The 27,636-nt window shown below is 29.0% G+C and overlaps 1 protein-coding gene across 4 annotated transcripts in view; it reads left to right on the top strand.

The window, feature by feature from the left end:
• Positions 1–27,636, top strand: part of LOC107451031 (BAI1-associated protein 3) — a 392,542-nt gene that overhangs the window by 201,693 nt on the left and 163,213 nt on the right. For all 4 annotated transcript variants that reach the window (XM_087155406.1, XM_087155403.1, XM_087155404.1 and 1 more), the window contains exons 4-6: positions 794–961; positions 7,180–7,246; positions 10,418–10,646. In XM_087155406.1, coding sequence (XP_087011532.1) covers positions 794–961; positions 7,180–7,246; positions 10,418–10,646 — 464 coding nt within the window. The remainder of the gene's footprint in view (positions 1–793; positions 962–7,179; positions 7,247–10,417; positions 10,647–27,636) is intronic.

Here is a 27,636-nt window from a genome sequence, read left to right as displayed (position 1 = left end):
GTTAATTAGTTACAAAACTTCGTTTCAAAAATGTATTGATTGAAAATAAGAGTTCGCATGTTTCAAGAACTCAAAAATAGGGGCTTATTTTAAAAACAAAAGTAATTTGAAATATAAAACGTTAAGTTTTCAAAAAACCTCACAAAAGCTAGACAAAAAACCTCAGTAGCAGAGAAGGAATAAAAATGAAAATGAAAAATCAGAACGAGAGAAATTACTGTGACTGAGAGGATAAAATTAGGGTAAAACGCATTTCCACTCGCTATGCAGAGGTAGTGAGGAACTAATGCCATTAAAAAGGGAAACAGCATTCATATGAATAAAACAAGATTCCAGGGAATCAAGATGAGCTAGCTGATGTGACTGGGAGGGGGGGGGAAATAATTTGACTTTGTCGATTGTTAGGCTGCACATTGTTGGAATCTTGGGCATAAATTCAATGCTGAAGTAATTTTGGGCCATAAATGTAGTTCTTTGCTTGGATACTTTTTTTGTCCCATTTTAATTGATCGTTACCAGTTTGGATTATTGAATTACCTAGTTTTATTGAAAAACCTAAGAGGCACGAAGAAATATACAAAAATAATTTCTTTTTCTTTTTTCGGAAATTTTTTATTTTACTGTACAGTTTAAAAAAAACATGAAAATACAATATAACTTACCCCTCTTGTTTGTATAAAGTGTAATTGTTCATCGATAGTTCCGTTTCCAAATAATTCTGAGGCTCGCTGAGTTGTAAAATAATAAAAAATTACTTTCTAGTAACTTTGCTCTTTTTTTTGTTTTGTTTCAGTGGGAAGATCTTTATGTTGAAGTTTTATACACTATCAAACATAAGATTGGAGCTAATATGAGCAATTATAGTGAATATACGAAAGATCTTTATGAATATGCTCAAGAAACATTTGGCATGAGTAAGGAAGAACATGAAAAATTTATGGCTGTCGTTCATGAAGAAAAGGTGAATAAATTTGATTTATATTTACTTGTATAAATAGATAATAGATTTGAAAAATAAATAAATAAATATCCATTCCAAGGTAGTAGCGTGTACATAAGCGATATGGCAACTCTTACTATAGACAGTATCTATATCTAAAAGTAATTTGTTTCAAACACGCGATTTTGTTTATAGCTATCATGCAACTGAGTTTTCAAATTCTCTAAAGATCCATTGCTAGATGGCTGACTAATAGTTGTCATGGTTCTATATTTCTCACATAATGGATTGCCTAAATATGATGGTTTATGGAGCAGTCCAAAATTCGTCAAACGATAAATTGATTATTTCTTCTTAAAAGTCATGTTTTTTCTTGCATTTTTGAAATGAAGTGAATTAGTAATATACTTGTCTGATTGTATGCTTGATTGAATATGATATTTTATTCCCTATATTGAGTACTCAAAATATTAATATAATCTTACATAGTATTTTTAATTCTTACATATATATGGTATTGTATATTATCAGTATATGAAGTTTCATTTTATATTTAATAGTCCAATAAATTAGTATTATAATTTATTCTACACCTTCATTATTCTAAATTATTACAATATTTTATTCTGCATCTTCATATTTCAAATCATTACAATATTTTATTCGACATCATCACATTCCAAAGTAGGAAGACATTTTATTCTACACATACAGATTCCAAATTATTATAATACTTTATTCTACGTCCTCAAACTCCAAATTATTACAATATTTTATTCTATACCTACAGATTTTAAATTATTGCAATAATTTATTTCTTTTTTTTTCTCTGAAATATTAATATGATATTGTATTTTATCTTTTAAAATCTTATATAATCTACTTTATTTTAATATGCTCTATCAAGAAAAAACTGTATGAAGTTTTTATTTGGGCTTGAGTAATTTTAGTTCTTCAGGAAAGATTAACAAAACAAATGAAAAAGAAGTTTGAAAAATTGACGATGCAGCTAAAAATTGATAGATTAAGCAATTTGCTTATTATTATTGTTTTGGTACATGCATGAGCGTCTTATTGTGGTACGGCAGTGCGTATAGAATTAAAAGCAAAGCCTTATCAAAAAATTAAAAAAGTTTAAAAGTAATGTGCTTTTTAAGAAATTTTCTAAAATCTTTCCCTGAAAATCGTACTTGTACGCAAATAAATACAACAGCGCTGCGAAACTCAGTTACTTACTACATTAAAAAGAAAATGTAAGGAAATTAAAAATCAAATATTTTACTGCAAGTGATCCAAATTTTATTTAATTTTGTTAAATAGAAGCAAAAACGATTTTCCCAAATGTTAACGTTTCTGTTGTATTATGTAAGATACTATTGGTTTGTATCGATTTGCGCTTTAGAGCAAATATTATTAGGTATGAACATAATAAAATTAAAATATTGCTTAAAACTAACTGATTTCTGTTCAAAAATAATTAATTATGCTAGTATTTTTAAGAATTAAACCTTATATAAATGACTTAATAAAAAAAATAGAACAACAATTTAAAAAACCACATTAATTTAATAATGACTGTTTAAAAGTGATTTATAGCAAAATGTTTCAAGTTATTCATTTTTATTTAACACATAATCTAAATGATTGAACCTTTAAAAATGTTTATAAATTATGAAATAAGTTTGTAATTTTGTTCTATCTATTATGTTATACTATAGGTCTCCTTTACTATCACTCGAAAAAATGTGTTATTTGCGTAGAAATCTCATAACCAGCATATAAATTACATTTTTTCACCTTTTTATGTTTTTAGTTTGTTGGAAGTGGAAAGCAAAATTTTTTTTTCTTGCAAATAGTAGTGATCATTCCATAAAGGTTGGCCACCCCTGTTTCAGGAATACGTAATAAAAAACTAACTTATTTCTTCCTTTATGAAGATACATTTTTCTTGTTCCTTTGTTTCCTCCAACAAAATTTTTTTTGCAAATAATTAATATTCAGATGCGTAGGAAGTTTATAAAAAGTATTATAAAGTTAAAAAAAATCCAGTTTTGTTATTCAAAAAGTTTTTAGTTTTTTTTGACAATATTTGTCATTGTTTATTAATTAAAAAAATATCTTAGGTTTTATCTCTCTTTAAATAAATTATAATTTTATAAGTAGCTCAGGCTCTTTATCACATTGCGTAATTTTCTTAAATTCTGAAATAAACTTATTATTAGGATCTCATTTCTAAAAATTACAACATTTTTAAGACTTTTTCATAAAAATGCTTTATTTTTTTTATTTAATTACATTAAAGAAAAAACATGTAATACTTTTTATTGAATTCACAAATGTTTTATGCGTTTTTGGTGTTATTGATATCTTTACATTATATATTATATTTGTAACGTTAATCATTAAAGATTTATCCGCGAAACTTTCATTTGGCATTTTAATAAGAAGAAAGTAAATCGCAACAGATTTTTTATGTATAAAATAAATTTTATACATCTCTGTAACATTTATTTTTGCTAAGAATTATATTTTTATTTTCAATTCCCACGTTGCGGCTGACAATTAAATTATGAACTATAGCTTACTTTAGCTGAAAAGGATCAGAATTTAATTTTATGGCATTTTTTCTTACTTAGGCGTATTTTTCTTCTTAGATTATGGCACTTTTTTTCTTACTTACTGACAATTCAATGACTAGTTCAAGTATTTGACTGCTCATGAATATATGTTTTTTTTTTAAATTTTCTTATTTGATCAACTTTATATTTTATCTTCTTCAAAGTGTTCATTTTTTGATCAAAAATTACATTTCGCAATTTTTACCTTAATTTTAAAGTTCAGATTAAAAAAAATTCTGCAGCAATTTTCTTTTTACAACAAAAGTGCTCATGAAATTTCTAAACTTCTTTGGGACACTCATAACAGTTCTCTAAGTTTTTGAGTTTTTCGTGGAATTTTTTTACCATCCTTACAAAATAAACACTTTCCAAACTAGCATTTAAAGTAATTATTGCGAGAAAAAAAATCAGTCTTTGTGAGTATCATTAAATTTTAAGAAATGTTATTTAAAAAATGAGCTGTTAACTATTGCAGAGGGGTTCATCAGCATGAAATGATCCCTGTTCAGAGTGTACCCTTAACAAGATAAGTTTTAAAACTTTAAGTTTAAAACCCAAAGCCGCGATGGCTAAGGGGATAGAGCGTTCGCCTTCGAATCCCAGTTGATACGCATTCCGCATCCGGCTTGCAATGTCCACAGTGCTGACGTGAAATATCCTCAGTGGTAGACGGATCGTGGAATAGAGTCCTATTGCCGCTAGGCTGACCGTGGGTGGTTCTCGTGGTCTTCCTCTCCATGTAACGTAAATACGGGTTAGCTTCATCAATAAGTCCTCCACGAAGGCAAATTTCTCCCAATATTCGATCCAGGAGTTACCTTGTCTTCTGGATTGGACTCAAAATTATAAGGGTGCGGAGTTGAACATTAGTAGTCGTGAAACCAAAAAGAAGGTCGGCTGTTCAACGACGGTTATTAAATAAAATAAAGTAAAAAAAATTAAAACCCAAATTTTGTGTTACAATTATGCATATACAAGGTACCTGATGCATCGTTACGAATTAAAAGTTGAAAATTAAGAGAAAAATACTAAAATCAAAAAGCACCTTAAGTAAATGTCCAAAAAAATAGTTAAAATTTTTCCAAAAAGAAATTTGTTGATCGATAAGGGAATAATGTTTGCAGTTAATGTTACTTGAATTATTTTTAAAAAATATGTGTTTACAAAAAAATGAAAAATAACATTGAAATATTAATTTTTCGAAATTGGTAGAAAAAACGCTCTTGTTTCAAATAATTTGCCTTTTAAATTATAAATAATAATTAATTATGGTTTAACTATTCATAATTTCAGATTGTAAATACTTAATTTATTTTATTAATAATAACTTCAAATTAAAATGGAGTTTCAAAATTCGATCTAAAACTTGTTTGTGACAAAATATTATTTTTAAATAAAATCATTTTTAAAAAAATTACTCAACCTGTGTACCGTTACCCCTTTGGCTATGATCTCAAAATTTAAATTTAGTAACGGTTACCCAGGTTATTTAGTAGACAAATATCTAATGAATTACAGAAAACTTGTAACATTTAAAACTCATTTTTATTGCACCTCTAAATCTTCATAAAACATAATTTCACACATTTCCAAATGCTAACATGGGAATAAACATTTATACACTAATTAAAACAAAAATGCAACCTTATAACACTCAAGCATAACCTTCAATTACTACAGTTCAAAAAAGACATTTAAAAAATAAAAACTGCATTTAACATTACTAAAAACACAGACTTGGTTTATGATAACTATAACTCACACTTAAATACTGATTGTTCTCCTACACAAAAAAACACAACATCACAGTTCAGAATTTACGGTAAATGATTCCTCTAAAATGTTAACGAAATAAAATTCAAAGTTTTATAAGTACCAAAAAGAATTTACTATTTGCTCTCTGGAACCGCCCACCGGAATGGTAGATGAACTCATGGACAAACTCCTAGGCTAGGATCTCGAAATTTCTCCAGCTATTTTAACTTCAATTGGCTTAGGCATGTAGAAGGGGAACACCGGACGTCCAGCATAGAATCCTTCGGACTTGGCCCACCGTCTCGAGGATATCGGCTTTCGGCTAATCTTGGTAGTCCTTCCCGCTAGAGACTTCAGTTTAGCTTTCCCTAAGGTTACGATCCACCATCTCCGAGGTACTGTCACGAATCACTCTTTCAGCGGACAAACTCCGTATCCTCAGGATACTGCTCTGGTTAACTGCTTACTGCTACTGCTGATTACTACTGCGCTTAGCCACATTCATCGCTTCTCTTTTATCCTCCCTTCAACAAGGCGAAAGAATCTAGACTGACCTGTTTACCACGTCCAGAGTCATCCCGCATCCGGCGGACGTCAGAACCAAAAAAAAAAGATCCCTGAGAAAAACCGTCATAAACCCACTAATCCCCTATAGAAGTTATACTACCATCCTCTATAAATATTAATAAATTTAGTTACCCAGATTTCACCCCAAAAATCTCATTTTAAACGACTAATTCAAAATTTTTAAAAAATTTATCATTATTATGATTGAATTTAAACTTTACCGTAGTGGTGCCATCTACAGAAAAATAATCCATCTTTAAAAGTATTGAAAAAAAAACTATAATAAATTTCTATTTATTACAATACCATCGCCTCACCGAAAAAAAATTAAAATACTTTTAATTTTTTGAAACATAATAGTACTATTTGTTAAAACGACCTGGAACACTATCCAGAAACCAAGAAAACTAAATTACTGGTTTCACACAAAAAATTCCGTTTTTTCCTTTTCTCTAAGCTGTTCATAAAAAATTCCTACTTAAAGTTCAAAATCTCTAAAAGCACCACGCGGCTTTAAACCTACTCTTAGATCTTTATCACTAAAATCAAATCTGACCCTAACAATATGCATCTTGCAAGGAAACAGAAAAGAGTTAGTTATTTTAGTTACACCATAAATTGTGAAGTATGATCGAGATATACTTCCTTGGTGCAAATGACTGCACCAAAATTTGGTAAAAGACATAAAACTTTGACGGTGACTGTAAGCTGAACGATTTTTGTTTACTTTACAACTCGGCCTCGGGGTATGGGGACGACTAATGCATGTTGTTTCAGGTATCAACTTATTTAGGTAGATAAATGTTTTATTTGCATTAATTAAATTTCATTTCTTTTATGCTGACTTTTTAAATTTGATTGACTGTATAAAATTTTTAGAGGTATGTCATAAAATAACCTTCTTCCGGTAAATAGTTTTGTTCCGGTAAATAGCAACCTTAGCTTGCATTTGAGCGCTTTAAACATACCTAATAAAGGTAAAACTTTTCCCTGCCTTTATAAAAGAAAAAAATAAAGAATGAAAATCGGTGTTTTGTATCTTCAAAACACCTACTTTTGGTATAATCGTCTACTGATATTTGGATCTAGTGAAAAATACCAAACTATGGTAAAATTGACCTCCATTTCATGTAACCAGCAAATGAATTACAATTTTTGATGCAGCGTGGCTTGGAATTTTTAACAGTGTAAATGTTAAAGTCTGTGCACTGCCCAACAGAATATAAAATCAAATTCTCACAACGGAATTATTTTACCATATTCAAACGAACTGAATTCTTCTTATTTTCATTCTTTCAGCCTCCGATTCCAGTTCTTAACGTAACTGTGGTAGAAGCAAGAGGATTAGAAGCTAAAGATCCAAACGGTGAGACTTTTAAAAATAATTATGCGAAATGACTAAGTACATTAATAAATTATAGTTTCTTATTCCATTTTAAAACATTGCCCTTCAAAATTTATTTTAAGTGCATTTATTTCGAGAATAATTTTCTTTTTCTAAGAACTTTCTTTTAATTTTGCTCCAAGTTTGTAAGCTTTTAATCATATTATAATAAGAAAGTACATAAAATTATAGTTTTTGCTTTAGAAGTTAAAGTGGAAATTATTGCATTATTAATGAGGATATTAACATTCTGCGCTTTGTTTTACTTTTTTTAAATATTTAAGTAATTCTTTTTTGCATTAAAAAATTGAATTATGTAACTAAATTATTAGTTACGAGCAACTGAAGTCTAAAAATATCTTTTTGATATAACGGATTGGAAAAAAAATACCGGGACATCTAACAAAATGTCAGTTTTAATTTGTCGTATTTTTAAATACGACTTTGTAAACTCTAAATATACATGCCATTTTCTCATCAAACCTAAAAATGTTTCATGAAAATTTTTATTACTTGTGAATTTAAAAATTGTTTGTTTCTTCTTAACCTCAAAGTAGTTGCCAGTAAAATATGCTGTTCATTTTACTATCGAATTAAAAGATGTTACGAAAAGAAAATTGCTTAAAAAGAAAATTGTTCAAAAGGAAAATTGTTTAATGGGAATCTGTAGGGCATATACCAATAATTCTAGAACTGACTTTTTTCGATGTACTTTTTCTTAGCATCTGACCAAGATATTGCTTCAGTTTTTTTTCACAGAATATTTACATATACATGCTTCAATGTGATGACTGTTAATATATATCTTTGGCAGAAAATTTTTAAGCAAATAATACAACTGAGAAACGACTTTAAAACTACTGAGAACTTCTAATTTTTTTAAAAAGCTTCATCAAAAATCTTTCATTACTCAAAAAGTATTCCTGTTCATATAACTGATACAATCTCAAATATCCCCCAAAAAATTTCAAAGTAATATCATAAGTAGTTTCTTAGGAAAGGTACTTCAAAAAGAGGTCAGTTTTAACATTATTGATGTATGATCTACCGACCCCTTAAAAAAAGAAATTAGATTCAAGTTAGGTTGGAGACGCATCTTAAACATACACTGGGAAAAAAGGATACAGTCAAAGTTAGCAGAATATGATAAAATTTATCACGATTTTAACTCTAAGGGAACATCTAACAGCTTGATAATTATTACCGAAGAGCTTTGGCAATGACTTTCGTAAAATTAACGATAAAATTTTATAATCTGTGATAAAATTGGGTAATTTTTTTAAAATACCTTAGAGCATGGTATAAAAACCATTTATTCGGTTAAATTTACTTTTCAGTTTTGTATTTCTTTACTATATGTGTGGTAAGAAGAACTGCAAAGTAGAAAATCGGAACTTCCGGTTAACCTTTTTCCTAGGAACAGAAAAATTATGAATTGAAAGGGTTTAAATACCGTATATTTTGGTTTTTATTACCTAAATAATGTATTTTCTATATCAGAAATGCCATTACCATACAGTGTGATAATTTTACCTAACCTTTTTTCCCCGCGCATTAATACTATTAACTACAACATTATTTCATAACTTACAATCTGCTCGCTTTTATTGCCTAATGAGGAAAATAAAAACAGAACATATTAGTAACTTTGATCTAGTAATCGTATTATCGCCTACTAAATTGCAATTTCAATTGTTCTGGGCTTTAACTTCAAATACGTTAATTAGCCAGTGAAAATGATATTTTAAGTTACGAAATCAAACACAAAGCATACTTTAATTAAATAAACACACTCTTTTTTCGGATTTGGATTTTTGAATCTCAATATATGTATAACAGTAATATGGAAATATGCTTGTGATAGTTTCGACTCAATGAAATTAATTTCATTTTTTGCATGTTCGTAATATGTCTATTTTGCAATATCTCTGGGAATCAAACTTTTTACTCGCAATTATGAAACTCCTTATACAAAGATAATTTTATAAACATTATATTTTTAAATTCTTTAAATATTTTTAATTAATTAGTATAATTTATTTAATTAATTGTAATCATAAGTATACATTATAAATTATTTATAAATATCTGTAGGTTTAATACTAACATAATACTAACATAACAATATAATTAGTATATTATTAATAAAAAAATCTAAACTATAAGGTTAAAAAAAACTTAAAATGATGTAAAACTGTGTCTATTTTACATGCAATATATATATATATATATATATATATATATATATATATATATATATATATTCTTAAAATTGCATTTGCAATCTTTGGGTATTAAAATTATGTGTGAATTTTTATTGATTTGTTTGAAGTACTTTACCTTTAAGTTTCGCCAGAGATACGACGAGATACGCAAAAAGTGAAATTAAACTTAAAATTTCTAAACTTTCTACTGCTCTCCTAACAAAACTGTTGGGACGATATTCTCCAGATTGTTACTGCCTCCTATAAATTTTAGGAAAAATTTCCAAATATTGAAAAATTTTTTTTTTTAGAAATACGCTTTTGTGTTTGTTTTTGCAACTTAAATTATCACCTGGGGGAAAAAAATTAATTAGCATATTTAAGGTTAGAACTTCAAATAATTAAGAGAACTCTGGCGCAAGGATACATCGTAAAACTAATATACATTTGTTTAGATTAAATAATGTGAAATATGACAAGGTTACATTTTCTCATATGGGTTTTTAATTTTATTTTTATCTCACATAATATTTGACCAGCAAAATTTTCTTCTGCCTTGATAATTTCCGTTACAGGGTTTACATTATCTTGTCTCAAAATGATACTCCATAACTTTTCCAATAAAAAAATAGCAATATAGCAGAATATCTCTGCAGATTATCTCTAAAAATAGCATAACAATACCCCATTGAACAGAATTTTGTTCAAAACATAGTTGGATTTATAAGTCTAATATTTATACATATTTTTAATTTGAAAAACCTAATTTTAGGCAATGGTGAACAATGCATCGCTGCATCTAAGAATGCTAAAAACTGACACGCAGCGTTAATTTACCGCAATAAAATTTCCATTTTAATTTTATAAACTGGTTTTTCTTAGTTTAAAAAGTGTCAATTCAAATAAAATGTACCATTTCAATTTTGCCTTTTCTTTAAATTTCCAACAGGATTCAGCGATCCATATTGCATGTTGGGCATTCAAATCGATCCTGGTGAAAAAGCTGAAGGAGAAGAAATCAATTCTACTCGAAGAAGTTTTAAGAGATTTGCACCATCCATGAAAAGAAAAGAGAAGAGAGAACGTAGTAGTAGTGAAGTACTACCTGCTAAATTTATACGAACAACAACCGTTAAAAAAGCCACTTTGAATCCCGTTTGGAGAGAAAAGTTTCGTCTGTAAGTAATATTAAAGAATTTTACATTCTGTTTCATAATTTTATTTTCAAATCTTCAATACATGACACATTGCTTTAACAGTATGTTATAGCAATCATTTATTTATTATTTTCCTTTATACATTGATATGCCCCTTTGGGTACTTCTGTAACTTTTATTTCTATTTATTGTACATTTTCTGTAGATCAATAATCTGGATTATTTATTGTTTTTATCTACCATGTTATATAATATGATCTTGATCCAGTATGTAATCTTGACGTAAACCCTAAACAAATAGGGTGGGTCGTGTCACTATTCAAAAATATACATTGATATTGTATTTTATTTATTCAGCTTTTTCACATATTTAAACGAACAGTTCAACGGATGTATGCTTCCTAGATATTCAACTCTATGTAATTTAAACTTTTCATTCAATGCAGAAGGCGTGAAAACTATTAAGTGAAACTTTATGATTGTCATACTTTCATAAAATTAAGTTCGGCGCTGAACTATATAAGGTACAAATTGACTGCAATCTTAATAGGGTGTTAAATTGAAACGCGCCTGGACCATGTTAGAGAAATTGCACCATATTAAATTTGGTGTATATTTAATTGATATTATGATTTAAACGCTCCAAAACTTGTAACAGAGAGAGACTTTGTAACTTGTAGAGTTCTTTTTCTTTTAATTAAATTGTATTTGTGTCCCATACATAAGAAGGTTTAAAAAAAAGTTACGTCGGTTTGCTTGAAGGCAATGATTTATTAACCAATCATACGTCTCTTGCTCGGGATCTGTTATTTTTGCAAAGCAGCAATCTGAAAATTGATTAAGAAGCTAACTTACACAGCACTAAGAAAAGAAGCTTGTTCAAAACTACCAGAATATCTTAAAATATACTGTGCTTTTGGCTATATGGGTACACCAAAAAGCTCGGTAATTTTCAACTGAAGTGCTTAGGTAATGATTTTGACAAAATTAACAATAAAATATGGTTTAATAACGCGAGGTAAAATTTTATAAATGGGGTAAAATTTGGCAATTTTATCATGAAACATTAGCTCATGGTAAAAAAAAAACCATTTATTTGGTTAAGTTTGCTTTTCAGTTTCGTATTTTTCACTAAGTGATTGGTCATAAGAACTATAATATTGAAAATCAGAATTTCCGGTAAACCACTATCATATATACAGATATATACCAAAATGTCGTTATCATAAGGTATGGTAATTTTACCGAAGTTTTTTTCGTGCGATATTAACTTACATTTAATCTTATTTGGTTGTAATGGGGCTCTCGCCTCTTAAGAAAAGAACTACATACTATGGAACCTTACTTTTAATCAGCTTTAAAAAACATAGCACAAGTAATTCCCTACTAATTATCTAATTTAAAAATCTAGCAGAAAAAAGTTCTTTGTAAACAGCTGAGTCCTGGCATGTATATTCTCTTATTATTTAAATTATTTTTAAAAAGTTATTATAAAATAAAGCAAATTCTGAGCACATTCGCTTAGTTTTTTTACTAAGAAAGACTTTTAAAATAAAAGTTCAAAATCTTTTTCTTGAAAAAAAATTTATTCTTTTTTCCTTTACCTTTTTCAAACATTGTTTCCTGTTACATTAATTAATAATTGCTAATAATCGTAAAATGATTAGTAAAATATCACCATCAATAGTGATTGTGATTAATGACTTCAGATGGTAATTTTAGTGTTGTAAAAATTTTTGTTTCGAATACTACGGCCATGCATTGTGTAATTAGATACAATTTATTTAAAGCTTTTAACAAGTTTTAAAATTCTTTTTTATGTTGAAACCGTGACGATTATTTTTTTAAAGAAAATCATAAAGAATTTTTTTTTAAATATTTTTTTGCCATTATTTTACAGAGAATAATGGAGAGGAATGAGCAAGGTAAGCACAATAGGAAGGTTTTAATTTTTAGTTTGTATCTTCGTGTTGTCATTGAACCACTCCATATGTTTCCAACGAACCTCCTACGATTTGCAGCATTTGTAAGGGAATTAAATAAATTTGCAGGTTTAGCATGTATTTTAACATTTATTTTTCGGTTACATAGAATAAGCTTCTGAAAATCCTTCCTCGGAAATACCACCGGAAGCAAAATAACTTTTTCATTGAGACAACTCAGATTGCTTACGAAATTTTGCAATCACCCAAGGCAGAGCCGCGATAGAGGATAGACCGTTCGCCTTCCAATGAGGAGAACCAGGTTCGAATCCCAGTTGATACGAATTCCACATCCGGCTTGCACCGACCACAGTGCTGACGTGAAATATCCTTAGTGGTAAACGGATCACGGGTCAGAGTCCCCTTGCCGTCAGGCTAACCGTAGAAGGCTCTAGTGGCCTTCCTCTCCATGCAACGTAAATGCGGATTAGCTCCATCAAAAAGTCCTCCACGATGGCAAAATTTCTCCCAATACTCGATCCAGGAGTTCCCTTGTCTTCTGGATTGGGTTCAAAATTACAAGGCTACGGAGTGGAGCATTAGTAGTCGTAAATCCATAAAATTGGGTCAGCTGTTCAACGACGGGTATTAAATAAAATCACCCAAGGCGAGCCGTGGGGGCTCAGGGGATAGAGCATTCGCTTTCCAATGAGGTTAACCTGGTTCGAATCTCGGCGAGGGCAGGTTGATTCGAATTGATGAATCGCTGGTTGAATCAGGCTAACAGTGGGAGGTTTTCGTGATTTTCCTCTCCATGTAACTCAAATGCGAGTTAGTTCCATCAGAAAGTCATTCACGAAGGCAAATTTCTCCTAATGCTTGATCCAGGAATTCCTTTGTCATCTGATTTGGGCTCAAAGTTACAAGAATACAGTGCTGAACATCGGCAGTCGAAGCCGAAAATTCGGTTCGACTGTTCACCCAAGGTGTAAAATCCCCCCAAAGGCATATTTTAAAGTCAATTTCCTTCTGCTGTTAGTTCAGATATAATGAATAACAAGAAAAAAAAGAATTTTTTTTTGTACAATTGTTAACTGTGAGTATGGCGCAGTGACTAAGATAATGAGTGTCATTGTGAAGGAATAAGGATCCAATGGCTGTGGCAATTTGAAGCCCATTTAACTTCAGATCGATGGATACCAGCTTGCTTGGCCGGTGTTTAATGCTAAACATTGTCACTGGTCTCGAAAATTTATTTTATAATTGGCGGCTGAAAGGCCGAGTCAATTTTGAGTTTACGACTATCAATGTTCAACTTCGTAGCCTTGTAATTGTGAGCCCAACCCAGAACTTCCAAATCAATCATTGGATCAAAGTAGCCTTCGTGGATGACTTTTTTGATAGAACTAACCCGCACTTGCGTTACATGGAGAAAAAACCACGAAAATCTCCCATGATTAGCCTGACGACAAGGGAACTCTAACCCTTGATCCATCGACCACGGAGAATATTAGACACAAGCACAGTGGTTAGGGAGAACCGGGAGCAGAACTTATTCTGGTCTCTGAATTTTTGACCCTTGAACTTCATGACCTTCTTGGCCCACAACTGTCTGCTGTTGGAAAGCTCTATTTTGTATTAAAATATACCTGCCCGTCGTGTAATTTTTGCACGAATTTAATTGAAATTAAATAGCCTATTTATATTCAGAAATAAAATATATAAAACTGATCAAAATTTAGTAATATAGAATATTTAAGTTTAAAACTTTTGATTACCTGAAAATTGCGTTTAAATAATATGTTTTCAAGCCTTTTTGAATACTTTTCATTTCAAAAGATCATTTAATTTTTTTTTATAATTAAAGAACAGTATTTGAGAAAGTTAATTACTCCTTTCTTATGCATATATATTGTAAAATACATTTTGAACATAGCTATATATCTTTATTGCAAGCATATTTTAAACATCCAGAATTTATTTTGAAACAGATATTGAGTGATAATTTAAGAGCTTTTTTTTCTTTCAGAAATGATTAACTGGTATTTATTATTCCAGACATTAATCATTTTCTCAATGTAAATAGGCGTTAAAGAAACCAAAACTTCATATAAAAAAAAAAGCATTAAGATGTCGATATTAAATTAAATAGCTTAACGTAAATTCATTACCTTTATTGTTCGATTTTTTTCTATACTTACAAAGATATTAATTACTCATTCCATTCTTTTTATAATACATATTCATTTATGCATATTTTGGTATTTAATGAGTTTTGCTTGCGAGAAAAAGATTCCGCAGTTAAGCATTTATCTAAATTAGATTGCTATTTGCATTATAAGAAGAACTAATTAATTGATAATTAATAAATTTAATTTTAACTATTTTTTTCTATTTTTTCATTTTTTGCTTGATTTAATTAAATAACTTTTTTTACTAAGTTAATATTTTTCGCAATATTTTTGGAAATCGGTAATTTAATAAAATAGGCTTGATTAAGCAATTGAATAAAAGTTGCGTAAAATGATATTTTATTATATTAATTTATTAATATTTATACCATTTTTAAGTTGTTTTAGTTCTAAAAAAATATTTAATCGCTTATTATATTGTAGTATGTCTGTATTGTGTAGTCTCATAGCTTACATAACAAATCAGAACAGAGTGTTTGCACTGAGAAAAGAGTTCTGGTTACCGTATTGCAAGTTAATGACATTTCTCATTAAAAAAAATTTTAAAAAAAATTTATTTTGTTAATGAAAACTAAAATATACGATATTTAAACCATTCATTTGGTAATTTTCCCTTTCATAGGGTAACGGATTATCAAATATTCTGGTTTTCAAAATTATGGGTCTCATTACCGCACATTTCATAATAAAAAATAAAAAAACTGAAAAAAACTGCTTTCACCTAATACAGTTAAACAACCAGAGTTTTATCGTACCAACTAGATCCACTTAATAATGCCACTTAGTTATTGGCAGCTGTGTGCATATTATAGCCCAGTGGGTTAATCTGACTAACCACCGAGTCCCACCTTTAACGCCACAATTTTTCCTCCATTTCCTTCTACAGATTTCCTTCAAAGCCTTTCTCCAATGTTCAATTAAATTTCTTTCTTACTGTTTTGAAACCATGTTAGTTGTAAATGGTTAAAAATAGTACAGTTTTGTGTTCATGATTTTTTAACCATAAAAATTGTAAACAGAGCTTCAAAACCTTAAGGGTGAGAATTGTTCTTAACTGCAAACTTTACGGTTAATTGGATGGACAGAGTGCTGCCAGTTATTTCACCGTAATTTTAGAATGAAAATTCTAGAAGTGTGTAGTACAGCATCTCAACCATTCTTGAACTTGTTTCTCAAAGGTGCATGCAATTCACGGTGATATTATGTTCTTTATAATCTATGCAAAATTGTAAAATATACAAAGGAAAAGCTTAAATTATTAACTCTCTAACTCCCTATAATTTTCTTAATATTATTTATAATTACTTAAGCTGTATATTTTATTAAACTTTACCTTTCAAATCGATATAAAATCTTTTCTTGGCAACAGTTACTTTAATATTAACTAAAAATAAAATTAATTCGAATTTATTCATATGAAAGAAATATTTACGGAGCTTATTCATTTTGTTAAATTACATGGTATGAAACTTTTCAGAACGAGGACAACCAGACTCTGATAAAAAATGAAAAACGGCGTGAAAACTAGATGATTTAAAATACCTCTTTTATTTAAGAAATGAATAAATTATAAAATCCTGAAGATAGTTTGAAACGAGAGAACTTTGTCTCGTTTATGTAGACTATACAATATTAGTTATTTTATAATAAAAGTGAGTTAAATTTAATTATACCTCTGAGTATAAGCAATCTTAGCCTTTCATTTTGCTATTAAAGCGCAAAAATAAATACTGTCTTACGTTTCACTGATGCATGGACCTTTAATAACTGGTGCATTACACATGCAACAGATTTTACGTGAGTATTTACTTAACTCAAGTTAGCCTTTTGCGACTCGAGCTTTAAATAATGGCTGAAATACAATTTTTACATAGAAATATGTAACATGGAAGAAAGTAAACTTATAAATGAAATAATATAATTAAAAAAACTAAATTAGTTAAACTTCATTATCTATTTCAGTTAGTTTCAATTGTTACATAAAAATGATAAATTTCAATTTTTAACATTTTTTACATGAGGATATTTTTACATTATATATTTTCAGGTTTTTTATGGCACAAAATTATCCAGACTCTTAGATATTTATATGCCACTAAATTTTCTGAAAGGTTACTTCAATGAGTAAAAAAGTATGGTTGAAGCTACCAGAATAGTGCAAAATTTATTGTGTTTCTGGCTTTAAAAGTGCACCAAAAAGCTCGGTAATTTTTACCGATACTCTATGAAAATGATGTTGGTAAAATTAGCAATAAAATATAGGTATATAGCATGTGATTCAATTTGATAAATGTAGTAAAATTTGGGAATCTTATCACGATATCTTAAAGCATCACACTGAAAGTATTTATTTGGTTAAATTTACTTTTAAATTTTGCATTTTTTACTAAATGTGAGGTAATAAGAATAATAATTTTGAAGACCTGAGTTTACGGTAAACCGTTACCATATGAACGGAAAAAAATTTTTATTTTACATGTCGTACATTTTGGTTTTTAATATCAGAATTATGTTTGTGTTTTTAACCAGAAATTACATTACCATATAGTACAGTAATTTTACCAGAATCATTTTTCTCCGTGTAGAATCGAATTTCTTACCGTTCTTAGGACTTCGTATTCTGGGTAGAAACTCCTACCAATGGAAGCAAATCCAATTATTTTTTACACAGACATTTGCTTTGCAAAAACATACAAACAGAAAAAAATACTTTTGAAATATTATATTTAAGTGATAAATCTAAACCAACTGTTTTTCAACATATTGGACGCTGGATCCGTCTTAAGGGGTTAATACAAAATAAAATGCTTCCAATGAAATATAAACTGCTATGAAAGTTTAAAAGATACAGGGGTTGGACAAAATAATGGAAACGTTTACATTATTCTGATTAATAATGTTTTGATAAGTGATTCTTTAAGAATTTATCAAGAAATACTTAAAGAATCATTTTAAATCCTCAGAAGTGCTTAGATCATGCGGTATTTCATACATATCAATGAAGTTTAAAGCTTTTAGAGTTTGAGTAACCGACAATAAATAACAGACCGAAAATAGTATATTTCAACACCCTGTGCAAGAAATATATCAATAAATTTGCAACTTGAAGCAGTTTTTAATTTATTTTATGCAATAATTGCTCAAAATAAGTCTACCTTAAATATTTATGGAAATATTGATACTTTTATAAAAAAAAAGCTAATATTTTTTGGTTATAACGTTAAAAATATTCAATAAAATTGAACAATATTTTTGGTGTAATTTAAAAAAATTACAAAATTTTTGCCTTAAATTTAAAAAATAAAATTGTCGGAAACTGCGCTAATATAAAAGCAATTTAAGTAGTTCTTTTACACTACGCATGGGGGGGGGGAATTAAAAAATTTCTGCCATAATTTTGTAGCGAGTAATATTTGGCAACTAATGAAAAAAGTCTGATTTGAATATCTTTGAAATATTAAAAGTTTCAAACAATTTTCTAAGTAGTTATTGTACTTCTTAAGAGAAAGATCAAAATGATAAGGAGTCTTCTACAAATATTATTTTGTATCACAAAACAAAATTGCACAACGTATGACAACAACTAACAATAATTATTTTTACATCAAACTGTGATCGTGTAAGGAAATAAAACATGCGAAAGGGAATACACTTTGATTGGGGATGATCCCCAACAATGCCGGTGTCATTTTTTTAAAATCTTGTTTGATAGTACAAAATGAAATTTGTAGAAAACTCCTTATCATTTTGATCTTTATTTTAATAAGTACAAAAACTACTTAGAAAATAGCTCGAAACTTTTAGAATTTTAAAGAACTTCAAATCAGACATTTTTCATTAGTTACCAAATACGATTCACTACAAAAATATGAAAAAAAATATGTTTAATTTTTCCACGCATGCGCAGTATGAAAGAAATACTTACAAATTGTATAGTTTTCAACAATTTTTTATTTCGAATTTCAAAGCAAAAATTTTGTAATTAATTTTATATTGGTCCAAAACATTTTTTAGTTTTATTGTATATTTTTAAAGTTATAGCAAAAAACATAAGACAAAAAATTTAGCTTTTCATAAAAATGTCCATATTTCCATAAATATTAAATCTCGGTTTACAAAATTTTGTGCAATTATTGCGTATAATAACTAAAATAAATGTTACAAGTTGCGTTACAAATTTATTGCTAGATTTTTTTTGGCATAAGGTGAACAAAAATGCTTTTTTCCGTTTGTTATTTATTGTTGGTCCCTCAAACCTCTAAAACCTTTGAACTTCATTGATAAGTGTGAGAAATCACATAGCCTAAAAACTTGTAATTTCATAAAATGATTTATGAGTATTTTTGAATGAAATGAGTATTTTTTGAGAAAGATCGAAAAATGTGTTAGTATTAAAGTGTTTCCATTATTTTATCCAACCCCTGTATATACTTAATAGATAACTTGAAGCATGCAAATTTCGGAAGGAAGTAAAAAAATCCTTGTCAAAAATAAATTTTTACATAAGGCTAATATAAATTTTAAACAATACGTTTAGAATTTATTTTACAATGTTATTCCTCAAGAAATTATATATATATATATATATATATATATATATATATATATATATATTTAAAAAGAGATTTTCTAAATTCTGATTTAATATAAAGCTTTTTTTGTAGTTTAGATTTCAAAATACCTTGAAAATATAACTTAACACGAATGGAATGAATCGATTAATTTTAAAAGGTTTTATTGACTAAAGTAAAAGTAAAAAGCTTTTAAGATAAACTTGAAAAAATTTTGTGAAAGCCGTTGAAATTTAAAGAATTCTTTTTAAATTATCTTTCTTTCTTTCTCTGAAAAAAAAGTTTGACTGTAGGAAATGAGTGAAGGTAAAATATTTAAATGCATGATTTCTTTAAGAAAATCGAAACAGAGGAATGGGTTTTCAATTTATAATGAGATAAAAATTATCAGAAGTCATTAATCTTATATGCAAATTTTGCCATCGAAATTAAGATGTTGAAGTGGTTCAAAGTTAAATACCACAGGCTGACACATCTCACCGCATTATATTTTTGTATAGAAAATTTTTATTATTACGTTGGTTTTTTATGCAAAAATGTAATTTCATTTCTTCATTTTAATTCATGATCGTCTTAAAAACCTTTCTTAACTTTTCTCTCTTGAATAAAACTCTAAAGTTTATTGCAGGAGCAATGATAATTAAGTTAAATCTATTCCAATTTTATGAAGCAATAATATTTTTATCTAAATAGGTAACATAAACAGGAAGAATGTCAATACGGAAAATCGTCCCGCATACTAACTAACTTGGTAAAGAAGAATCAATATCTAGTGCACTTTATGTTAATAATAATGACACAAAATATCAATACAAAGAAAGGTCTTAATTTTCTGTTAAGAAAAAACCTTTGTAATTTAGTTTTTCTAGTATTTGAAAAATTACTCCATCATATCATTGATAGGGATCATAAAAATATTGAAAAATTGTGCAACTAAAAATTAACAATTTTCTTTAAAAATATACTATTTTTCCAAACTGAATATTTAAAATATTTATCTTGTCATTTCAAATTAATTAACAAGGCTAATTTTACAAGATAGAATGTATAATATGAAGTAAAAAATTTAGTTAGGGTTTGAAACATTGTAACTATAATTTTTTTTTCTTCGCGAAAGATCTTCGAAAGCAATTTTAAGGGTAGGTAGCACCCTGAACCTTTTTCATAAAATCACATGAAATGAAATTATTTACAATAAGGTAAATAATTTTAATTTTTTTTACAAGCTTCCAAAATTCATTCATCCCATTTTTGTGTAAAAAAATAGTCACCTAAAGCTGATAAAATATAAAAGAGATTTTAAAGAAAAATCTTGTACTACATATAGTGTGTTCCAAGAATATTGTGACAAACTTCAAAAGGTTGGGGACTTCACAAAAAATCAGAATTGCATAGCTACCCCGGTCGGAAACGTCAAAGGAATGTAGTATCATAGGTACAAGAAAGAGACGCAAGATTAAAATCATATGAAATATTTATTCGTCAAAGATATTACATGTGTTGTGGTAGATGATGTTTGAAAATATTACAAAATATGTTCAAAGTTTCCACCATCGCTAACAATTCATGGGTTACAACGTCGGGACATGTATTGACTGACTTCCTTATATAAACCCGAATTTTATTGGATCTCCGCAGCAGTATTAAAGCTTCTTGCAACCAGATCCATTCTGAAATCTACAAGTGTTGCGCACATAGCACTTTTAAGTGGTTTTTTTTCACCCCAATGAAAGAAATCCATGCTCTTTAAATCAGGAGAAAATGGTGGCAAGGAAACCAATCCGATTGATCATGTGAATAACACCACCTAGCGGCGAAAGAAGACGTTTCCGATCACGGGTTTCTATGCAAATCTGAATCCCTTATCTCCCCTTTAAGCTTGTTCCAATTATCTTAGGAGATCCGGCAGTAGATAATTTAATCACTTAAAATCTCATGAAAAGAGAAATCCGATGAATGCCTACTAAGATATCGATAGGACAGGAAGAAACATTATAATTGAGGTTTGCACTGTGTTTCTCACAATTCTCAATTGTCCCCTGAACAAATCATTTTATCACATGACAGTTTCATTCAAAATATGCAAAAATGAAGAAAAAAAATCAATTTTTGAAGAAGTTTACTCTGAGAATAAAGTATGGTCAAAACTACCATAATATGGTAAAATTTACCGTATTTTTGACTTGCTGGGAATGTCAGGCCCGGTTATTTTTACTGAAAAGCTTCGGTAATTTTTTGTAAAATTAACAATAAAAATGGTTACATAAAATGTAGTAAAATTTGGGTCATTTTAAAATGATAACTTAAAACATTGTATAAAAACCATTTATTCAGTTAAATTTATTTTTCAGTTCTGCAGTTTTGTATTTTTTTGCTAAATGTTTGGTAATGAGAACTATAATTTTGAAAATAGAACTTTATGGTTAATCATTACCAAATGTCTGGTTTATTTTGGTTTTGGAACAGTATATTTTGATTTTATTAACCAGAATTAAGCTTTCTTTTAAACCAGAAATGTCAATAACATACACTACGATATTTTTACCAGGATTCTCTCTCTCCGTGCAGGATTGATTCAGTGAGTTTTCTTACCCATTATTAAGAAATATATAATTTAGGTTGTTCAAAATAGTCATCATGAATTTCTATAATTGCTAATGCTTTTGTTCCATAATTCTATCAGTGTTTGTTTAAAATAAATCTGTGCGTTTTTGCTTTAAATTGGGTGAAGCACTTCTATGAAATTAAATTAGCACTGTACTGGCAATTGATAAATTTGTTTAAAAATCGTAATTTTAAAAGCCATTTATTACTGCTCGTAAGGTTTCTAAAAATAAAGCTTTTTATGATGTAAGAAAGAATAGCTCTAAAAAATTTTTTTCATCAACTTACATTTTTTGTTGTTTGATATCTGTAAAGAAAATGTAATTTCGACTGGAATTACATCCTACTTACTTTACGAGCTTTTGTCTGTATGCTATATACTCAAATTTCTCTAAGCTTTCCTCGTTTCTGACGAATCCGTTTCCTGGTATTTTCTCCGAGCAAAAATTTCGTCAAAGTGACAAAATTACTATCGTCACGCAATCAGGAAAAAGAATTTCGTCAAAATTAAAGAAAAATTTCATCATTTTATTTTTTATCACAAAAGGAAAACGCGCAGCGCTTATGTATCGAACTTCTCTAACATTTACTTTATCACGGGCACCATATAGTTAGTAGGATAATTGTCACCCAATCAACACAAGAAGCCTGATAGAACAGAGAGAAAAGCTACACCCATGCCCAAAGCGGGTTTCGTTCCCGGGATCTTCATGTTTGGAGGCTAACACCTTGACCACCATATATGCATGTTGCATATGCATGCATTGTCACTTTATTTTCGATCACAGAGTCTTTTTTATAGTTTAGTCATTCCAGTTAACAATCCCCCACAATGCACTAACTACTATTAGGTTTCGTAATGGAAGTTCGTCATTATTTGAGAGTTCACGTTTCGTCACAAATGACGTTATTTCCTGACGAAATATTTATCAAAATTAACAAAATACAGCTCAAAAATTGGTGAATAGTCAAATGTGAGAGTTTCATTTCTAAAAGTCTACTAAGCGTAAATAAGTTACATCTTATCACGAGTAACATTTGAAATACCATTGATAAAGAATTAATTTTTAATAAGTAGAGGTTTTCCGCTTTATTCTTGCGATTTTAAATCATTTTGTTAACTACAATAAATTCGGTTTATTTTCTGCATCTTTTCTTACTTAATTTAATCTCATTTTAACTGCAAGACATGACCACGCCTTAAAAAATAATTTAAGCATTAGACGCTTGTGGATATGGCATTGAATTATTTGTAGCCTGTTACTTTCTTACGTGCTTTTATTCTCTAAATTCTTTGCTACCTTAGGGCTTTTTAACCCCCCGTTTGATGTCACTTTCTTCTCACTGGATTTCTTTCCTTTTTTCCCAATTTCTTTTTCTTTTGAAAAGACCAAGGAATTACTTTTGATCCTCTGAAAATTTGACTTCACGCCCTTTAAAGTTAAAGTAACTTTTACTGCCACCTTTTACATTACTTTTAGATCTAATCCCTTAATATTTTATTCTAAGTTTGACAGCACTAAATTATTAATTTCGTAATATTTTCTAAGACAACTTAACTGAAGATTTCTGTAAAAGCATAAAATGTCAAATGTTTAAAGAAATACTTGACATAAATGCGTTGTGATAAAGAAATATTCCGCCTTTGTCTGATATTTGCAAATTCTTTTTTTCAAAGATTATCTTAATAAAATTTATTTTAAAATCATATTTAATGTGAATTAAAATATTTTATATGCCAAGAATGTTTAATCAAAAGGCTTTAATATGTAGCATTTTAGTTTTCGAAATTATAGTTCCCCCCTGATTCCCTTTCTCTCATTGATCAGTGCTGAAACCTGTCTTAAATATTGACCTTACCCCCTTAATTGAAATAGTTAAGCCTCGTAACTATAGCCCCGCTACTGTTCCAGAAGCATGGTGAGAAGAATTCTTCATATAGACTAGACTGACTATAGAGGGCCAAAGAACATATCAGAACAACATTTTTCAAAAAAAAAAAAAAAAAAAAAAAAAAAAAAAAAAAAAAAAAAAAAATTGAGACATTTTTTGGAATGGTATACATATACTATACTTCTTTTAAAAAAGGCAAACAGCTAACTGAGAAATGTAATTTGCTCCACTTTAGAGTAATAAAAGCAAATCTTTCAGCAAAAGAAAAATAAAATACACAAGTTTACTCTCAGAATTTCTTTGCTGAAAGTTCAGTTTCCAGAATAATCCTACTAATGCTAAAAAACTCATAATTATTTCAAATCAATACATGGAAAAAATTCTATAAAACTTTCTGCATTAAAAAATTATTTATTATCAATTAGTAAATATTCCCTTATACCAAAAAAAAGCAAAATTTGTCATCTAATTCTCGAAACGAAAAGCATAATGAATGCGCAGCTTAATATTTTTGTATAAAAGTAATTTTAGCGAGCGATCCCTGAATTCCTCATTTAAAAATTTTATGAGATATTGTTGATTGGAATCTATTTTTTTTAAAATCACACGAAAGAGGCGAATCAATAATTGTGAAACTACAAAATATTTGTCACTACAATTGTCGAAGTTATTAATTACGCAAATCATCATCATAATATTTGATAATGCAAAATTGTTAATCGAGTTACATCAAGGTTGAAACAATGAATCCTGTGAGTAAGGTTAAATGCCTGAACCATGTATAAAATTAGCAGATGGTCCCTAAACTGGCATTATAGAATTTTACAATTTTTACTACAGCTAATAATTCAAGCAATATTGGATCAAAAATCCATATATCTTAGAAAACAGGAATAAGGACTATCACAAGAAATCAAACAAAAATCAGGAATATCAGGACAAAAAGCTAAAAAACGGGAGAAATAAGGGCAAAATATTTTTATCAGGAAAATCGGGATTACCGGGACAATTAGAAACGTTAAGCTAATACATAATTATAGAATATTTCTACAAAAATCAGGAATCATTAAAGAATACAGTTTTATATTCAGTGAAAAAAAATTGTTTAAAACTACAAGGTTTCAGTAAAATTTACCGTGTTCCTGGCTTATGAGAACACTAAAAAGCTTGCTAATTCTTACCGAAGAGATTTGGTGACGATTTTGGTAAAATTAGCAATAAAATACAGTCTTATAATGTGTGATAAAATTTGGTAATTTCATCGTGATACCTTTAAGCATGGAATAAAAGCCATTTATTCGATCAAATTTACTTTTCAGTTTCGTATTTTGTGTAAATGTGTAGTAAGAAGAATTATAATTTTGAAAACCAAAATTTCCGGTAAACCGTTACTATATGAACGGAAAAAGTATCAAATTAATGGTTTAAATACCGGATATTTTGGTATTATAACAAGAATTATGATTGATTTTTACCGGAATTGTAATTACTCTATTATATAATAATTTCACCAGATTTTTTTCTCCGAGGTGACTAAATATAATTGAGAGATTTTGCATTGTTCTACGGTTTTCAGCCAAGTTTAACGATAATGCTATTTGAACATTGCAACGCATGAGCAAAATTTCCCTACAAATCATATAGCATCGCTAAAAAGTAAAAAGTAAGGTTATATAGTTAAGTAAAAAAAAGGAAAAAATTAGGTAATTCTAGTAAACATGAGACATACGCTATGCAAAATCTCTCTAATAATAGAAACCAGCAATTCCATTTATTATTATTTTTATATTTAGGAAATACTATAAAGATGAAAAAGTTCTTGTACTATTTTATTACAGGGTATTGATTAGTCCCAGACAACATATGACATTTAAAACAATCATATGAATTCATATGATGTTACTCATATGAATTCACTTTTTTTCCCATGATGCCAATAATTTAAACTAACTTTGTAACTACATTATTATACTATACTTAAATTTATTCATAGGAAACCCAAAGAAAAGGTAAGAATCGTGAATTAAAGTGAAATACCAATATAAATAACTTAATGGAAATTATGTGTTTTCACTGTTTATGAGATGAAACAAAATTCCCAGATAACTTGATTAAGCTTTCTAATTATAAGTCATTATAAACATTTTAATACCTTTCTACTTTTTCTGCGAAAATGCAATCCTAATTGATAGGAATTCTCGAAACTTTAGGCATAAATTATTAAATATTTACCTTATTATCTATTCTTAAAATTTTTAACTTTGCCTATTTCTTGCTAAAGTTTCTTAAATGCTAATTAAATTTTTAATTTACAAATTTTCTCACTTATATGGTTTGAGAAGCTCTTATTATTTCTTATAAACAGCATAACACTAACATAAAAGTTCTTATTATTTTATTCCTTCTATTAAATTATTCAAAAAGTATAATATACTTTAAATAAAGATCCTAATGGTTTAATAAATATTGGATTGCTGTAATTGAAGTGAGAAACGCAAGTAATTTTCATAATGAGATATTTGCGTTCTCTACAAAAACTTGCGAAATGTTTAGAGACCATTATTCTCGACTTATTTACAGAAAAGACCAGGATGAACAATTTATTTATCAGATTTATACAAATTATTTATAATTTTCAAACATTTATATAGCAATTTATATTTTTATTCTCTAATAATACATTTACATAGAAGTTACAACAAATTAAATCAAAATTGTTTCCTGCTGCTGCAACTATGGCTTATTTTCTATTAACATTCAGTTGTTTTCAATGAGAAGTTTTTTTTTCAAATCTCCGTTTTATACTTTTTTAAATGACATTTGAAATCAATATTTGTCGTAATGTACAAGTTTAAGTACGATTTGTATAACAGGGGTAAATGTTGCAAAAACCCTCCAAGAGAGTTATCATGGTTAAAATTGCATTGGGATCCATGCCAGGAAATGTCGTCAATGGACGCTCCCCTATTATGAACTACACTGGTGTAAGAAATTAAGAGAATTTGCAGACTTGGTAGATTATCTCTAGAACTACTGGGCCGATTTTAAGGAAATTTGATATACATATATTGTAACCATATAAAACTAATAACCAATCAACAATTGTAATAGACACGCTTGATCGTGCGTAACACTCGTTGGAGTCGGAAGGTATGAAACAGCGGTTGCAGAATAAACAAAAAAAATCGGTTAATATTGGGTATGGTCCCCTCTTACAGATATACAGGCCTTACAGCATGATTGCATGTTCGAAATAAGGTAGTTTATCATTTCCTGCGGCAATTGGTCCCACTCAACGCAGTTTAAATTCCCAGGATGGATCTCGGAGGGGTCTAGCAAGTTACAATTTCCCTCCCTAGAGCGTCCCAGACATGCTCTATAGGGTTGAGGTCTGGAGATATGTCTGACCAAACCATTCGGCGAATATCCTCTCTCTCAGAAATTCGTCGATCAGAAGAGCTCTATGTTTCCTCGCATTATCGTCCATTAAAATGCATCCCTGAAACTGCATCCCTGAACCCCCAACTGCATCCCTGAAAAAGCGAACATAGAGCTCCAAGACCTCATCTCTATACCTCATACTAGTCACAGAGCCTCTTTCAAAGACATGGAAAGGTGTGCGGCAATCCAACATGATACCTGCCCAGACCAGTAAACCTGCTGCGCATAATGGTCGATTTCACGGACATTGGAGGGTAGGTAGTGGGTCCCTGGTTCTCTCCATATGAACTTGAAGCCAGAATCTGTGTTCTAGCCGTCGTGGCTCTTGGACGACTTTGACCAGGCTTTCTCTCGATGGATACGGTATCCTGGAACCGTTTCCATAAGT

This window comes from Parasteatoda tepidariorum, chromosome 11 (genome assembly GCF_982258835.1).
Source record: "Parasteatoda tepidariorum strain Cologne lab strain chromosome 11, Ptep-v5.0, whole genome shotgun sequence".
In the NCBI taxonomy this organism is placed as follows: domain Eukaryota; kingdom Metazoa; phylum Arthropoda; class Arachnida; order Araneae; family Theridiidae; genus Parasteatoda; species Parasteatoda tepidariorum.
The sequence above is the reverse complement of the archived record's forward strand: the minus strand, read 5'-3'. Positions and strand labels throughout refer to the sequence as shown.